Source organism: Haplochromis burtoni, unplaced genomic scaffold (assembly GCF_018398535.1).
Source record: "Haplochromis burtoni strain Fernald_Lab_line unplaced genomic scaffold, NCSU_Asbu1 Contig_6, whole genome shotgun sequence".
In the NCBI taxonomy this organism is placed as follows: Eukaryota; Metazoa; Chordata; class Actinopteri; order Cichliformes; family Cichlidae; genus Haplochromis; species Haplochromis burtoni.
In genome coordinates this window covers 1,384,523-1,403,057 of record NW_024582367.1, presented here as the reverse complement: position 1 = coordinate 1,403,057, position 18,535 = coordinate 1,384,523, and the positions used below count along the sequence as shown (strand labels likewise).

Sequence of the window (18,535 nt, the reverse complement as noted above, 5' to 3'; positions counted from 1 at the left end):
TCTACATTAAATTATTGTTTCATAATTGGTAAATATTTAGATATTTAGAGTCAGTCTCCATTTATCTCTTAATTATTATTAAAAACATCTCATCATGACAAGAAAAGACATTCTCATAAAAACCAACTCCAGGATAGAATTTAGTAAAATACAATAGAGTTGTGCTTCTGATTATGATTTTCTAGACTCGGGTGTGTTGATTCACGTCGACGTACACAGCGTGAAGATTTTCCTTTTTGGTTGCAGCTCGTAGCAGAGACACCGTCCGAGTCCATAACGGGACAGATTTTAACATTTTGGCGGTGTCATCAAAGACGTGGTACGCCTCCAGGCGTTTTTTGGTTGCCTTGGTGACACATCCCCACTGTGTCTGGATGCTGCAGACATGAAACAACCTTCCCGTTAAAATTTGTTAGTGTCAAAATCTGAAAAACATAATTATCTAATTAAATTATCTAATTAATTTAATATAGTCTGATATCCTGTAAGTGGTGTACAGCAAAACAAGAGCACCAAATACGACCTAAACTGACTGCCAGACTTTTAGTTATTATAAATAATTCATTAATAAAACACAAACATTTTAGGCTATTGTTTTTATCTACTCTCCCAACACTGCTGATACTTGTGACTAACAAAATGGGGTAAACGTCTAGGCTATCTGGATTTTTGGTGATTTGCTGAAGTCTTTACATGAAGCAGATTGTATGTGAGGATGACCTGATGAACACACAAAAGTATAATCCAGGAAATATATGTCTAGTTTTCTAAACCGGACCTTAATATAATCCAAATCTGCCGTGTAGCCCTCAGTCAAGCTGAGGCTGGCGATGCTGTCTAAATGCATCGTTCCAGAAATAGTCTTCCTTTTTGGAAAATCGAGGCAGTAGCTCTGCTGTAGTTCAGTATTTATTGTTTTAAGGTGAGTAGACTGTGAATAAATGTGTTACCTCCTTAAACAGAGCCGACTGAAGACTTTTCATGGTTCTGGGTTTAAATGTCAGACTGCCGCTGATGCCTTTTAACCATTTTGAATTCTGCTTCACAGTTGACTTCTAAGCAGCGTGTGTGGTTGGTTTTTTCCAAGTTTCTGTCACGATTACCTCGGCTTTGACCTCCAGTTTACCTTTGATTTGCAGAGGATGAAGCAGCACTCAGTGAGAATGGGGTGAATTCTGTGTCTGAGCTCTCTCAGCCAGACAGCAGCCACTGTGATGACGAGGCGCAGCCCGGTACGCCCGCCTGCACTTCTGACATGAAGCCTGAGCTGCAGCTTAACCCGTGTTTTAGCTCTTATTTAGCATGGTTCAGTTTGTGTGCAAATCATCACTTGATTTATCTTCTTCATTTAGAGCTCTATTGAGAGAAACGCTCGTCTTGGTTTGCTGGTTTTCTTTTGCTCCCTAACTCTAAACTTTTATGATTCAAGTTTGAGTTTTCTTGCTAAAACCTTTTGATTTGCCTGATTCTACAGCGAGTTGTGTTGTTACCACACAGAGTGCAATAAGAGCCAGCGAACATGAACAGATCAGTGACTAACATGGAAAACAATGCCCCTCTGTGCCTGTACGATGTGGCCACAGTAGCGTCACTCCAGCCCGGGTCGAGCAGGCTTTGATCATAAATACTGAGACTGACAGCTTTTCCAAAGCGAAGTGAGGTGGGAAGTCATCGGGCTGAAAAACCTCCTTGATCTCTTTAACAGCTTCTGAAGCTGCTGACGTGTGGTAGTAAACACAACATTAGCCTGAGCTGTGTGAACCTGATGAAGTGTCAGATTAGACTTTAACAATTCCTGTTGATGTTTGACTGAGATCCATTTATCCAACAGCAGAGGCGCCTGCAGAGAAAGCAGGAGCTGAAGATACAGAGAGCACCGTGAGCAAAGACGAGGGGCAACTCGGTACGCCTCCAGACGCTGAGCTGCTGCCTCTTTTCTGCTGCTCGTGCTTCCTTTTGTTTCCCCAGCATCGTTAAAAGAATAGCTGGACATTTTGAGAAATACACTTACTCGATGAGATGTGCAGCTACAGCTGTTAGTTTAGCTTAGCTTAGCATGAGACTCCACTTGTTTACGTGGGTTATGTATGTAGTGGAAGCAGGAGGCCCCCTGACAAGTCCTGTAACACTCAGTTATTTATTAAAAGAAGGTTTTCTCATGTGAACTACAATTCAATTCAGTTTTATTTATATAGCACCAAATCACAACAACAGTTGCCTCAAGGTGCTTTATATTGTAAGGTAGACCCTAAAATAATACATACAGAGACCCCCTATGACAAGCACTTTGGTGACAGTGGGAAGGAAAAACTCCCTTTTAACAGGAAGAAACTTCCGGCTGAACCAGGCTCAGGGAGGGGCGGGGCCGTCTGCCGGTTGAGACTACAGAAGAGGTCGACTTCATTCACATTTGAAATGCTCACAAAATTTGAGGTTGAGTGCATGCAGGAGACCAAAGTTGGTATCCCATTTTGGGAAGAGGAAGAAAAAGGAGAATTCCATCGGAAATAGATACCAAATTGAAAATTCGGGGAGTTCTAATGAATTTATTAGTGGACTGACCTTCTGTCTCCACAGATATGCATTAAGAGACACGGCAGTAAAGCAAAGTTAAAATTATATGATTTTGCACCTATAACTATCATGTCAGCTAGTTGTCTCTGTTACCCATTATAACATACTGTAGCTCATTATATGCTAAGCTGGTTGACTGTAGCTAATATTGTCTTTATTTTGCGTGTACAGACGTGAGAACAGTGTTAGTGTTTCAGCCTGTTCTTCCCAGACCATTAAACACTCTGGTTATTCTCAGAAATTCCTCCAATGTTGTTAAGATTGTTGCAAGCTTCACTTTTTTCTGTGGATTTTGTTGTTCATATCCATTTTCTTTCGCTTTCACACATTGTTTGGTTAGTTGGTTAGTTTTAGGCACAAAAACTACTTGGTGAGGTTTAGAGAAGGATAATGATTTTGGTTAAAAGTCGCCCTGCTCAACCTTGCACGCTGTAAAATGACATAAAAGCTGATGGTGAGTCGTCACTGATGCCAGAGGAACCTATATGACTTCTTATTCTTAGATAACTCTCACAGAAGAAAGTTGATAAGTGTATTTTTCAAAGTGACCAAAGCTTCCTGCTGCTGCTCTGTATGTTTGTGCGTTTCTTTCAGCATCTTCACTGGAAAACAGAGTTTCTGGGTTTCTGTTTTGGCTTTGCTTTTTTCTTCCGATGCTTACTTTCAGACGGTTATATATGCGGCCCCTTCCAGAACTGCAACATGATCGTAAGAAGGCTCGAGAGGCAAACATGTCCCCCTTTTTTTAAACAAAAAGATGGTTACATCCTGGCTATTTCAGAATGAAAGGAACGTCCAGACCACAGGCAGATTTAAGAGTCCTGTGATCTGTTAAACAGATGCACGGTTGCGGGGAAAGCCAGGGTAATGTTAAAAACAGCTCAAGTACCACACAGAGCAGCGTTCAGTGTGGTACTGCTGCACGAGGCAAGAAAATAAAAGCCTGCTTATCCATCTTTATGATTTTGAATGATGTCTTTATCTAACCTGTATTTGCTGTGGGCTTTCTGCTTTGACTGAAGACTCGCTGTATGCAAGCTTTTATTGATTCGTTTGCACCGGGTGGGTGTATTAATCACACACGAGTGACAGAGAGCCATTACTGACTGAGCTCTCTATCTTTTCCATCTGTCTCATTATGTTCCATCAGCAGCAGGAGCGTCTTCAACAGGTAGGCTGTTGTATGTTTTATTGATTGCACGTAGACAGTATTTATTTACTGCAGGAGATAGATATGAATGAGCCTAGGTGCAATGAAAGCAACCTCAGAGAGGAAGCAGCTGAGCACTCTGTTGTGTTTTAGTATGTTCCATATAGTGTTAAATTAAACGGATCCTCTATTCTATACAGTTGTTGTCAGAAGTTTACAGACACGCATGAATATTGTGGTAATTTTGGGCTTTTAATGATTCCTTCAAACTGTTTTTTCTCCAGGGTTCAATGATTGTGCAACATACATCTTTGTTGACTTTAAAAAACAAAAACAAATAAAGTTTTTTTGATTTTCTCTAAGCCACACATGGTCAAAATGATAGGTTCACTCCCACTAATATCAGTTTAAATGTCCCTTAGCGAGTTGCAACTCGGCCGGATGTTTTTTGTATCCATCAACAAGCCTGTTGGCATAATTCTGTCTGGACATTTGCCCGCTGTTCATGGCAGAATCAGTGGAATTAATTTAAAGTGGTTGGTTTCCTGGCACATACTCGACTTTTAATCGTAATCCACAAATTTTCAAATCAAAGCGTTGAGGTCGGTGCTTTGGGGAGGCCATTAGTTTCTACGTGTATAGTCTTTGTTGTAGGGTTTTTACCTTACAGTATAAATCACCTTGAGACAACCTTGTTTGTGATTTGGTGCTATATAAATACAATTGAACTGAATAGTCCTTCTTCTTCATTATTCCATCCACTTTGTTTGATGGCACCACCACCATGACAGACCTGACCCACATGACTCACCTGTGCTCCAAACATCATGGTGACCAAACAGCTCAGTCTTTGTCTCGCCTGGTCATCAGGCTTTTCTCCAGAAGGCATTTGGCTTGTCCGTAAAGGGGAAGTCTCAAATTTCAGTCAAGCTTGAAGGTGTTGGTGTTGGAGCATTGGATTTTGGATTTTTGGAGGGCTTTCTTGTTTTGGCATCTTCTCAATCCCTGAAGATGTAAACCTTGCTTCACTGTGATCAGCCATGCTGGTGTTCAGGCAGTTTCATGGCAGGCTTGAGCCTTGGTGGTTGTTCCTGAACATCCTAACCAGTTTACTCTCATCTGACGATGACAGTTTGGGTCTTCCTCGGCAAAGCAGTGACAGAATAACTTTTACTTTCATGCAGTTTTTCAAACTGCTGATCTTAAAACTGCAGTTTTTTAGAAATGGCTCCAAGAACCTTTCTAACTTCCAAATGCTGCAAAGAAGAACTACCAGCTCTAATCAATCACAGTCACTAATGAGAAGTTAATGGACCTCTGCTTTGCCAAGTTAGAACCTTCAACACCATTAATTCAAAGATTTAAGTGGATGTATGTATATATCTGAGCCTGTGTCTACAATTTCATATTTTTAATATATTCAAACTCGTGTTACCCAAGTCCTTAAACATGTATGTTGTACAATCATTCCACCTCTGGAAAAAAAAACAGTTCAAGGAAATAATTATAAGGCTGAAATCACCACAGCATCCATGTCTGCATATGTAAACCTCTGACCACAGTTTCTGATTTTCCTGCTACTATATTAAAGAGTCTGGAGTGTTCCACCTGAATTCAGATGTAATCAGTCACTTCAGTTTGTTTAAATGGTAAAACACGCACATCTTTAAAATTTCTGCATCAGTTTCCTTTAATGATGCGTTTATGGATTAAAGGTTAAAAACACCACCTTCTCCTCTCGGCTGATTCCTGTAAGGGTCGGCAGATCATCTGCCTCCATCTAAACATTACACCAAGCATCATTTAAAAGTTCAAAACAACAAACTTGCGCAATATGTAAATATAATAATTTTATAATAATTTAGCACAAGTTATTATTTTTTCATTATTTTATTTTTAGAGTATTTCTATAGTTTTAAAACAGCACTAACCCTCACCCATTACGGTAACAATAAGAAACAATAAAGCACTTTTTTATAATTATTATTCAGTTTTTACATTTTTTATATTTTCTATATTTTTTTAGATTTTAGCATCTGCAGTTTTCAATTTGAGATTCCTGGAATTGAACATTATTTTCAGTTTAAAGGGAAAATGTGTTATAACGAATAGTTTTTCTGATATTGACCGTTTGACCAGATACTGTAAACGTAGTCCTGACACGTCGGTGTACACGGATAGCCTCCGTATTGTATCAAAGTCGAAGGAATTTATGACGTTTTTGGCTAATTCAGCTGAAGGACTGATGAGTATTTGTCACGAAACTTGCGCACAGTGATCGCCTAGTGCGTCTTCCCTCAAACTGTCCTCGGGCTCAAGGTCACTGTGAAGGTTGACCGACTGGTGGAGGCAGAAATAAATATTTATTCCTTTCTTCACAACCGTGGCTCAGTGTGTTGGATGCAGTGCAGCCAACTAAAGAAAAATCAAACTAGAAAAAGAAAAATGTCAAATCTTCAACTTAAACATGATCCTGTAAATGAAACTGAATAGAAACAGCTCTGCACTGGGCTAAACCTGCTTTAACAACGGTCCCTGATAATAAAGACTGTGGTCTGCTCTGCATCATGACCTGGCATCCCTGAATCCAGTGGCTCATACTACTACTTAAAATAACAATTAAATACAAATCAAATAAGTTAACGGATAATTCTATATGTTTAAGGAAAAATAAATTTATTGATTAATAATACGTGTATTTAACTACATAACTGTTTAAGGTTTTTATCATTTAATGTCAGGATGTGGAAATTTGCTTCTTTGTGTGATCATTTAATTATTCGTTTTTGCATAACTGTACGATATTAATGTCCAAATATATTCTTGTGAAACACTCCAGACTCGTGTGTGTACTTAGAGGTCCGTTGTGGGGTGGGATACGTTATTTTTGCACTGCTAGAGTCGGCTCAGAAAGGCTTTACATCACATTTTAATCACGTATTCTGTAACAGCATAAATCACTGGTCTGTGTGTTGTGTTCACTGGAATGCATCATCTCTCCGTCTGACACCCAACTGTGATGCATTATTTTTTATTTTGTTTTCATGTGAACTCACACTTTTCCACCTTTAATCACTTCTGGGTTTGTTGTGTTGCATCATCACCGCTCACAGCTCTCTGAGTGTCTGGTGTTTGTTTTGGGTAATCAAACAGTCTTTTATTTTCCTTCATCACTTCTCCACTTTCTTTTTTTTTTTGTTTCATTGGGGAGATGGATAACAAGTGCTGCTGTGAATGTCACCATTAATCTGCTTTCCAAACAAATTAGCGAGGCCTGGTTCTGGAGTCCGTGGTGAGTTTGGATTTGCAGAGTCCGATCTGCACGGAGACGCTGGGAAGGGCGTTGACTTCATGGGAGCTTCCTGCTCTCTGGACCCAGGAAGCAAAGCAGTGGGAGAGTGTGGGAAGAGGCTAAGTGAGTCTTCGTGGGTCTCTGAAGACCTCAGCTGCGGGGCAGAGATTAAACGGGACATGCAGGCCAGCAGGGGGAGCCCTGAGTGGGCAGGAGCTGCAGATCCTCAGAGGGCCATCAGTCTCGACGCCTCCGAGTGCCTCAGTGAAATGAGCAACCTCTCTGGAATGTCTTTAGTCCGCAGCACGGCTTTGGAGGACTTGACATCCATTGGGGACAGAAACTTGTGTGTTCCTCAGGGCGAGGAGCTCATTTCTGAAGAAACAAACGATGGACTGACTGCTGAAGGAGCAGCTCCGAAGCCCCTCGGTGACTCCGGAAGCAAAAATATCACGTTAGAAACACCCCGGGCTCCTCATACGCAAAGTGCGCTCCAGTCTAGCTCCGATTGTGAAGACCTTTCCAAGAAGCAGCGCCTTTTTAACAAATTGCCATCTGACACGGCAGCTGAAAACAGCGGTGACTCATCGTTACATACAGCCAGCTATTCAAAGCCTGACATTTCTAATGACTCAGAGATGAGGAGCAGTGTGGCTCAGACCACCGGCACCGCTGAGCTCCAGAAAACGCCCCCCCAAAGCACCCGAGCCAGAAAGTCTTTGGTGCCGGTCGCTGTTTTCAAAGGTCTGTGTGCTGTCATGTTCACCAGTTCAGAACCAGTCCTCTTCAGTTCACTCCTTCCACTCCTTTGATTTCCAACGCAGCTTCTGCTCTGTGTTATGCAGCACTCTCCCTCCGAAGTGTTTCTATGGACGTTAACTTTGACCCGAGGAGAAGCTTGTCGTCCTCCCTCCCCCCACTTTAGCTTTTTTCTTTCATCTCTCCATCTCTGCTCACTTTGCTGGTTATGCAGCCCTAAAAAAAAGCCACCTTTTTGTTTTATGTGTTTTCTTGCATGCTGCATACCCAACATCACTCATTTCACTTTCCATGAGAATGCATTCTGGCACGCTCATGGAAGCAAAAGTCTTAACTTATTGCACTTGGGTGGATATGAAAAAATAATATAGATATTAAGCTTTTTAAAACAGGTGCCAAAAGCTAAAGTTTGCTTCTATTTCTTTTCTATAGCTCAAGGAGTGATGGATAACGGAGATAAGGTACGTCACCAACGGCATTTTTTAGGTTCAGTCGCTCATTTCTTTACGCCTTTTAGTTGTTGTGAAATATTCTGGTTTATTAAAACCTTTGGTTTTATTTTCTTTAGCTAACAAACACGACATATTATTACCCATGTCTATCACATATATTCAGCATTTAACTGAACTCCTTCCAGCGACAGTGTTGAGCTCTCAGTAATTACTGTTTTATTATCAGACTAAGAAAATACTTTAGCTCAAACTGGAGCACAAACACTGCAAACTATAATATTTATATATTATATAATCCCATCAAAATGCTGCAAAAGCACCAATATCAAAAACCTGCTGGACTCCAATTAGTGGAGGTGATTCATAATAAGCAGCTAGCAGCTACACCTGCCTGTGTTGGACATTTTAACATGCAAGTCTACGGAGATTCACTCACATTTGGAGCAAGTCTCAAGTGGCCACAGGAGGAATTACAGTTTTTAGGCACTGGCCTCATTTCCCAGGATGATGCCTCTCGACTTGAACCAACGACTCTATTGGTTCATGCACCTGCCTGATTTGCCCAATAGCACACCCCCTTGAACTTCCAAGTATAATAATAAGAATAAATTGGATTGGACGCCCTATCTAAACAGCAGGGAGGTGGGGCTTCTGTGCCTGAGATGACCATATTAGGATTATCCCCTCTCTTGGCACTACACGTGTTTGTGTAAAAACAAGATCCAAGTTATAATAAACCAGAACATTTTATTCACTTCATAAAAAAAAAAAATCCTTTATTTTTATCATCTTTCAGTTATTTTTAATCATTCTTTTGTTTTGTGGTCATTGTCATTGGACCTTTTGTTTTTCATTCATTTCTTCCTCTTCATGAAAAAGACTCAAACTGCCACCACACCGACCTCTTCCCCTCAAAGACCGTCCATAACCGCCAAGGGCGCCAAATCACCCGCATCCTCCCGAAATGGCCACAGCTCGATCCCCATTAAAGTCAGCAGCACAGGGCCCAGGCAGCCTGGAGTAAGTACAGGTCTGAATGCAGCTTAGAGCTCAGACGTGAGCCGACTGACTCGCTCAGTTTTCTTCACACTCGCTGACTGAATCTTGTTTGAAACGGTCAAAGAAAAACATGGACTGGAACCTGATTCCTCCCTCTATTATCACCAAACATTATATGAAGAAACGACTCATCAATTCCTCACTGATTAGTGTGCAATGTTACTGCATTCAACCATCTCCAAGACGTCTCTTTGCTGGAAACTAAAATAGTGTTGTGGTGACTTTCAGAGCGGTGCAAAGTCTCAGACTCCAGGGGCCAAAACTTCTGCCAGAACTGCAGCTCAACCAGGTACGAGCCGAGGACTTTGTGCTAAACTCAACTTTTATTTTACTGATTTTAGTATGGAAGCCTAAAGCGGACTTAGCCATATCATTTAAACCTGAAACATGCTCATTTTTACAGCAAATGCGTTTGGCTGTAAATGTACTTTTAGTTTGCAGACTGTGATTGCCCTTTTCAGTTAAATATTTCGGTAATTTCTTTATGCAGAGAGTCAATATTCACAGTGTTGACCCTTCTTATTCACACCTTCTGTAATTCTCTGCTGGATATCAGCTTCTGGGCCAAATCCTGATTGATCGAGATCCATCCATCTGGAAAATATGTGTTCGCCGACTGGCTGGGAGTGGTTGTTAGAGGTTCCTAGTGGTAGTTGCTTTGGTTGCTTGCAGGTTGCTGCAGTCACTTGTAGTCCCTGATAGACACCGAGCTGTCTGCAACGCAGGCCGTGCTGTAGTGCTTGTGCCTCACCATCTCAGAAGGTACAAGCAGGTTGTAAGTACCTCACAACTCCCTGCAACCTCCAGCAACCACATGCAAACCAGCTGGTAGAGGTCGCTGACCAGTCTCTGTGTGACTGGATCTGTGGTTAGGAAACTGCCCACATCTAACCAAGAATCAGTGGACTCTTTGCATAAATGTGATTTATGTACCAGTAGAAATGTCATTATTCTTTACTAAATCACAGAAACAGGCATGAAATAATCTCCCCCCAAAATCCAAAAGCAACAAAGTGAATGAAAAACAGAAATTGTGTCGGTGGCTAAACAGCTGTGCAGAGAAACTCTTCAAAGAAAGAATGGCGCCTAACGGGTAAAACAATGATTTAGTCTGCTCTTAAAGCTCATTTTTAAATTTTTACTTTAATATAGGCTTCCGTATTTTTGGAGTATGCGGTAATGATGTGTTATATTTTCTGTGATCTAGCTCGTGCCGACAAATCCCTCACTCCAAAAAATGAAAAAGGTAAAAAAAATCAAATCAAATAAAGCAAATGATTAGAAATCGCTTCCAGCCTTGCATGGCCACAATAACACGGTCTGATCTGCTGTTTCTGGATCAAACTCGGTCAGCTTTTAGCCAGTAGAGCTCCTAGTATGCTTTATTTTTTTATTATTTTTTAATGATTTCTTCTACATGCATGACTCATCACACTCCTCCTAACTTATAATTTCTCTGGTTCCTCTAGATGCCAGGAGTGGACAGAGCAGCCCCGGCACTCCCAAATCCCCCGGTAGCCAATCAAATTCTGCAAAGTCAGGGGCCGATGCCAACAAAGTGAAGAAGGTGGCTGTGGTTCGCTCCACCCCCAAATCCCCGGGCTCGCTGAAGAGCCGTCCACCGGCTCCTCTGGCTGCCGCGGCGCCGCTGCCAGACCTGAAGAACGTCAGGTCCAAGATCGGCTCCACAGAAAACATCAAGCATCAGCCCGGAGGGGGAAAGGTAACCCGGGAAATACTCTGAATACACCCCCTCACAGAACACTGCCCACTGAGTTTGCAGATCAGAGTTTTAACATTCACGTGACCGAGTGGAGTCGTCTACGATCCAGGCGTATATTTCTATGTGCCAATGTGGGTTTTTAATCATAAAACCTTTTCCTGCCACAAATGTGTCCCTCTGTTTCTGCAGCGTTTCATTTTGGCCTATTAGTGTATCATGGATAGCCTCAAAGCTGTTTTTAACATCATTTCTTCCTCTTTTAATCGTGACTAACCGTGGCTAACAAACCGAGAGCCTCGAGAGTCGTTCCAGTTATAAAAACGATCAAATCTGAGACAAAGTTCCTCAGAATCAGCTGATATTTCTGCACAATAACGTGATGAAACCAGGCAGGAAGTTCAGGTTTTATCCAGGTTTCAGGTCTGAGAAGCACCTCTTTAAAACTGCAAATCAGTTTTGTGTAACATCTGATGACCCCACTCGGTCATTTTACATGCTTGAGTTTTAATACCAACACAGAAGGCCCTGAACCCTTTGTTGTTCCTTCCACCTACCATTTCCCTGTCATGTCTGTTTCCAGAGTGGATTTGCTCATTTAGTTTTTTACTTGCTCCATTGTTACTTTTATTATTACATATAGGGCATTATTTCAGGGGCCGGCACCTATGAAGAGAATGAAGAGCACACAGATTAACTAGTTCGTTTAACTTGAAGAGAAGAGCACAGACAGGTGAGGGAGACAGGTGTAACAGTGAAGATGTAAGGAGGATGTAGTGAAGGTAAGTGGGAAAAGAGGATGCTGGGATGAGGCAGGTGGTCTGTGTGGTGACCCTAAAAAGAGGAACCGAAAGAAGAAGACTAGATGATGATGATTTGTCAGGGTGAGATTTCAGAAGTTCAGGTGTTACTATACAAACACAAGTCAGGCAGCTGACTCACAATAATCCACACACCTCAGGTCTCAACAGACAAATACACTAAAGATTATTTTAATCAAGTTAGTTTTGATAAGGACACAATGTAACCTTTTAAAAAAAAGATCTTTTATTATTATTGTTATTTTTTTATTTCAATATTATTTAGCTCTAATCTTCCCGGGGCAGCCGTGTCTCTAAGAAATGTTTGTGGAAGTAAAACTCCAGTCTGCAGCTCAGTGTGTCGAGTGTAGTCTGCAGTGTGTGTGTGTGTGTGTGTGTGTGTGTGTGTGTGTGTGTGACGCTAGAGGTTTATTTTAGCTAAAGCCATGCAGGTCGTTGGTCTAATTTTATTCAGGGTGCAGTCACGTGTCCGATGTTTTACTGATGAAACTCAAAAGTATCACGTGTTGTGATATTTATGGACCAAAATAAATAATTCAGCTCCATTCAGAGTTCAAACTAGAAAGTTTTTATTCTGGTAGATGATAGAAGAGCTGAAAAATCAGTCTTTGGTTCCTGCCAGTGTTGGACAAGTAAAGAAATGAGAAGAAGTGAAGACCAATGCACACTTTGAATTATCGACTCTCACCAACCCCGCATGCGGTCACACTCCCGCACGAGTTTCTTCCCACTTCTTTAATCAAATCAAGCCATCGTCTAAACTCTAAATCTAAAAGCTGACATTTTCACTTTTCCAGGTACAAATCCTTGATCAGAAGTTGGACTTTAGTAATGTGCTGTCTAAGTGTGGCTCCAAAGACAATATCAAACATGTACCCGGTGGCGGCAATGTGAGTAACTGGGGGATGAACTCAACTCCAGACTCTTGAGTATCTCTGCAGTTATGACCATCAGAAACTAACTCCTGGTAAAAGCAAAGTGCTCTCCTCTAATGATCCGATCAGAAGGTGGACTGGATGTGGAAACACAATCTGCTCAATAATCCGTAATTGGCATGGACCGCATATAAAAGATGGATGTAGCCACTGTGGCATCACTCACCCTGGTAGGCTGAGTCCCGTTTAACAGCTTCCAGCTGTTTGTTTTGGTCTTTGACGCCTTAGTTTTGGCTGAGAAACTGAGGTATGCAACGCAGCAGCGTCTTCCAGATCACAGGGAAGGACAGCCCTAGACGTAGCCACCAGTATAATCACGAGCTTTCTCTTCCAGTAACTGCTACTGGACTTGGTTGACAGTCCCAGAGGTATATGGTGCTGCACTGGAAACCACCTTTTTATTGCTTTGGCCATTAACAGATTGTCACCCATAGTTAGCATGAAAGACGGCAACTTGTCTGCACCAACCAGAAATGTTTTACCTTCAGAGTAAAAGTTGTCCTGCTGCTGCAACCAGCGTGTTTCAAAAGGCACAACTTTTATTTTGAAACGGTTTGTGATGCAATTTTTCAAGTTTCACGACGGCTCCACAAACAGACGAGTCGGCTTCTACTGTGCAAACTGTGGGTGACTGCGGCGGTCTGCTAGCAACTAAAGCAATAACAAGGAGGTTGTGGGTGCAGAACCTTTTTTGCATCAGCCAGGAACCAGTTGGTGAATACACAGTTTTCTGTAACAACCAGGTGGTTGCCGGGTGGTTGCCAACTAGTCTCTACGCCTGTAAGACAGACCTAACAGACCAATCAGACTGTATTAACAGACTGACGATGCTTTATGGCAAAATAAGCTCAAATCTAAGAAAACAAATAAATTAAAAAAAATACGAAAAATAGCTGTTGAGTCCATTCAGTCGTAAGAATTGAGTTGCTACCACGTGACTGGCTAATTAGTTATTGCATTATGAGCAGAAGGACAGGTGTACCTAACAAAAACTGCTTTTGGCTACTACAGGAGTCGCCCTCTGCTGGACACAGAAAGAATGCAGGTTTAATTCAGTTCACTGTTCAGACCCAGAAGCTACATCCATCATTTATATACAGTCTATGTACATAAGACTGAAGTTTTTATACGATTTTAATTCTTTCACTGAAAACTGGTGATGTACTGAGCTAAAGCTGGCATCTTTAACATTAAACTGATTATTGATTTGCTTTTAACACAGAAAAAAAACACTGTTATATGGTTCTGATATTTAACAAATAGCTCTGTCTGTCCCAGTTAACATTAACACAGCTAGAGCCTCCTCGAGTTGGTTATGTTGACAAATTTGAGCAATTTTTAAAAAAAAAATTAATACAATTTTTAGTATTTCTTTTTCATTTAAGTAATTTTGTGAGTGCAGCGTATTTCCTTAGTTGCTTTTTGTTTTTTATTCATGTTTCTGTTTCTAAAGAGATTTTTTTTACACTTAATTAAGTTTTAATTAACTTTAATATCCTTGCTAAAACAAATGTTTGAAACTCTGCAGCTGCATTAAAACATCGCTATTTTTGCAATCTGCTCCGCTAAAGTCGTCAGAAAACTGACGACTTCCTCCAAACGTGACAAATATGCAGAGTTACAGATGGCAGCTTTAACGCCGAGATCTCTTTCACCATCTCACTTCCTCCTTTCGGGCTGATTCTCTCCCCCAGCTGTTCTCCTTTTATTTCCTGAAGAATTTACTTGTTTTTTGTCTTGTTGCAGGTCAAAATCCTCGAGAAGAAGCTGGACTTAAGTAACGTCCAAGCTCGCTGCGGTTCTAAAGACAACCTAAAGCACACGCCTGGTGGAGGCAAGGTGAGAGAGACTGTAGCTTTAAAAGAAGTCCCACTAATTCCACAAAGGCACAAGCAAAGGGATTATTCACAAAGCCTGTTGCATCATTTACAAGTGCAGTTCAGCTTGTTTTACAAAAAAAAGCAACTTCCTGTCATTACGGTAGCGCCATTCTATGAAAATCAGCAGGTACCTCACACCTGACCTCATCAGAATCAACTGATTATGCACTGAAAATGTCACATGGACCCAAATACGCCAGGCTCCCCCTGCAGCCTCGCTGCTCTGTGACTCAAAGGGTTAACAGTCTCCCCCTCACCTGTGCACTTCTCCATCCAGACTGAAGGATTTCAGAGGTTTTCAGAGTCTGACGTGACTAAATCTACAACTTTATCAGTTCAAGTTCAAATTCAAGCACATCCTCTCAATAAAAAGAGGAAATGTTGAATCCATTTTTACAAATTCTGTAAAAAGAGCCGTCGTGGTAAATAATCTCGATCTTTTCCAAAGTACCTGTGATTATGATGCCAGAGATGGTGAGCGACATCCTCCACACCGTTACACCACCTCGTCCATCCTCAACCGTTCATGAGAGGCAGGATGGATCCGTGCTTTCGTGGGGTTTATGCCACATTCTGACCCTACCATCTGAATGTCGCAGCAGAGACTTCGGTCTTCTCTTGTCTAATTACTGTGCATCTGCCTCAAGGTTTGACGTGTTGTGCATTTAGAGTTCTCTGTGAACCCACAGATGGATGTGTGGGGAAAAGATGAACAGATTCTCAAATACTCCGCTAGCACCAACAACCACACCATGTTCAAAGTCCCTTAAATCACCTTTATTCCCCCCAGACTGATGGCCTTTAGCGGGTCTTTCACCATGTCTACATGCCTCAATGCATCAGGTTGCTGTCATGTGATTGGTTTTACTTCCTCCCTGTCTCGTTATGTCGGATTAGTCCCAGCTGTGTTTCCCTCCTGTTTCCCATTCCCTTGTTACTCCCTTGTGTATTTAAGCCCTGTGTTGTCCTCTCTTTGCTGTGTGTTTCCTCCGTGCTCCTGGTTTTCTAGCCTCCCAATGTTGACGGCTTAGTTTCCAGTTTCTATCTTCAAGTTTGGGTTTGTTTTCCATTTATTTTATGGATTATTTTTCCCAGGAAATAAAGCTGCTGCTTTGAGTCCGGTTTTCCGTCTGAGAGTCGTTTGGTTCTAACCGAACCTGCCACACAGCATCAAACCATGACGGATACCTGCAGTGAGGAGCAGTTGAAGATTTATCTAAAAAAGTATCTGATGAGTGTTTAATGTCATATTCTTGCATTTATAACTGGTGCTGTCATCTCTCTGTGTATTTATCGATCTCTAATGAAAAGTCTCAACCCTGTACGGTCAAAGTCATCACAGGATTACCTTCAACTTTTTTCTGATTGTTTCATTTTTTTCAGTTAAGTGAAAATGAAATTAAAACCAGTTTTACTGCAGGTTAGAGTTGGAGTCATCTCCGATGATGACTTGGCCCTCAGAGGTCTAACTTGATGGTTGCCCCTGTACAGTTTGAAAACCTCTGAAATGCTTCACCTGATTGTAATGGCTTCAAAGCACCAGAGCGGCGATGTGGGGACATCTCCTCACGAGGGTTTCGGTCAGCTCTCACTCCCCCGAGCCTCAAGCTCGTCCCTCCAACATCTAATCTTCCTCTCCAGTAATCGTCTTCATTCGCAGCTCTTTGCTTTCGCCGCCATAACTGTTTTTTTCACCCCCATGTATCAACTTTCCAGGTGCAAATTCTCGATAAGAAGTTGGACTTGAGCAGTGTGCAGTCCCGGTGTGGCTCCAAAGATAATATAAAACATGTACCCGGTGGTGGCAATGTGAGTAGAGGTGTGCTTCCACTGAACGCATCCTCAGAAAGGAGCACAGATCCTCCCGTCTGTGTCTAGCCTTTCTGACCTCCCAAACGCTGACCTGCCAACTTCTCCCATTAACAGTTTTACTGAACTCGTGAACAGATCTGAGCATTTCATACTAGAACAGCACTAAACCGCCCTCCCAGTGCTTTTCTTTCACTGGTTTAGATGCTCCGTAGTTTCTAAATCAGTCTTCTTAGTTTAGTGGATCTACCGTGTTATGCAATGCTCTGCGTCTCACGTAAGCCCGATAACTCTGTTGAGTCTTTGCCCTCAAATCTGTCCCTGAAGCCACACGCATGAATCCTGTTTGTGGACGTTTTTATTTCCTAAAACCTTGATGTGAAGTGAACTAATTGTCCCCTCAAAGTGTCCCGATCGGGTAACAAAGAGTCCTGCTGTCCTCGGCTTCTCCACCAAACAGTGCCTGTTGTCGTCCACGCTGAGGTGACCTCAGCTCGCAGAGAGACTGAGCGCTCTGTGTTTGCAGACAAACAGCCAAGAGTGACTTCATCTATCCATGCATGGTGATGCATGGCTGCTGAAATCTGGCTTTTATCAGTTAGTGCAGAAGATGGTCGCTCGTTTTTCTGCACTGGGGTAAGGTCGCACCGCTCAGATTAAAACTTTAAGTGTTAATCCAGTGTGTTAGTCGGTGCTGTTAATCTGTGTTTCCTTCCATAACCCGGTTCCAGAAAGCAGGTTTTTATAGTCAAGTCTGTCGTAAATGTAAGGAGAAAGACAGAAATCACAGATTTATTATTAATACATATTTAAAAAATGATTGGTCATCGTGCAACAAGTGAAACCTTAAATTTAAAGACTTCACACAATCCCCCATAAATCATCATCTGATTTCATTGACTGACTGAGTCGCTCTTATCTAAAAACAAAGGTGTTGATTCACTAAAAGCTCCCACGTTTAGAGACAGAGCTCCAACGCGACTTTAAAGTACGACTCAGAGACCGTTAAACCTGCTTTCAGGAACAGTTTCACTAACAGGCCGGTTTTATAGGATCAATTCCTCTGTGGCTGCATGCAGGGCGACTTCAGAGCTGCTGACTCTGCTGGTCTGCATTCAAACTCTGTGCTGTTTTTTTTCCTCTCAGATTCAAATCGTGCACAAAAAGATCGATCTGAGCAACGTGACATCTAAGTGTGGCTCGAAGGACAACATTCGTCACAAGCCGGGTAAAACATTATTCCAACTTTCTGCTTAATTTTAGGTGACGAGCTTTTGTGAACAGAGTACATAACGACAATATAATTAGTAGCAGAAGTCTCCTCCACCTTCAGTGTAACTGCAATACCACACGTAGTAATTTATGTCCATGCCTCTGCTCTGAATACCATGAAAAGCATTAACCTAAGAAGCTGGGGTGGAGGTGGGTTGCAAAGCGGCTTGGAGAGCCGAACGGCAAACACTCAGTCTGCCTTTTTTATTTTCGGATGGGTGGGAACAGTCAGCTGGTCACTGCTTGAAGGTCTCAGGCAGCTGTGATTATTTCAGTAAAACATTTTTTAATGATGGTTTTCTTAATATTAACAAAAACTGGTTAAACTTGTGTAGCTCTGATTGTTTGATTTTAAAAGCAGGAAATGTACTGATGCTGGTTCTTACACTAAGTACCAGTACAAGTTCTTCCACTTCTGTAATAATGGTGCTGCACTCAGATTATAATTTTTTTTTTAGGTGGTGGAAACATTGAGATCAAAAACGAGAAGCTGGAGTTTAAAGTTCAGTCCAAAGTGGGCTCTCTGGGCAACATCAGCCACACTCCTGGAGGCGGGCAGAAGAAGGTGAAGTAAAAATCCACCGACGTGCTCTCTGCAGGCTAAAAGCAAAACGCTCAGGGCACCGTGGCGCTTCGTCACAGTTCTGTATGGAGACCAATCCGTGCCAAGAAAAAAATCGGAAAACAAACATTTTGATCTTCACTACATTCAAATTTCTACAAGCCTTTCCTCTTATTCCTCTTACAAGTTAAACATCAGATTTTTTGTATTTATTTGTTTACTGCTAATGCAGTTTAAGAGTAAGATAAAA

General features: G+C 41.7%; 1 protein-coding gene across 24 annotated transcripts in view; it reads left to right on the top strand.

The window, feature by feature from the left end:
• mapta (microtubule-associated protein tau a) overlaps positions 1–18,535 on the top strand; it is a 36,780-nt gene that overhangs the window by 13,049 nt on the left and 5,196 nt on the right. For 3 of the 24 annotated variants that reach the window (XM_042223268.1, XM_042223269.1, XM_042223276.1), the window contains exons 3-14: positions 1,140–1,232; positions 1,832–1,903; positions 3,725–3,745; positions 8,208–8,236; positions 9,107–9,247; positions 9,515–9,575; positions 10,756–11,009; positions 12,625–12,717; positions 14,509–14,601; positions 16,359–16,451; positions 17,598–17,679; positions 18,182–18,288. In XM_042223268.1, coding sequence (XP_042079202.1) covers positions 1,140–1,232; positions 1,832–1,903; positions 3,725–3,745; positions 8,208–8,236; positions 9,107–9,247; positions 9,515–9,575; positions 10,756–11,009; positions 12,625–12,717; positions 14,509–14,601; positions 16,359–16,451; positions 17,598–17,679; positions 18,182–18,288 — 1,139 coding nt within the window. The remainder of the gene's footprint in view (positions 1–1,139; positions 1,233–1,831; positions 1,904–3,724; positions 3,746–8,207; positions 8,237–9,106; positions 9,248–9,514; positions 9,576–10,755; positions 11,010–12,624; positions 12,718–14,508; positions 14,602–16,358; positions 16,452–17,597; positions 17,680–18,181; positions 18,289–18,535) is intronic. The other 21 variants (XM_042223305.1, XM_042223274.1, XM_042223329.1 and 18 more) reach the window with 19 other exon arrangements.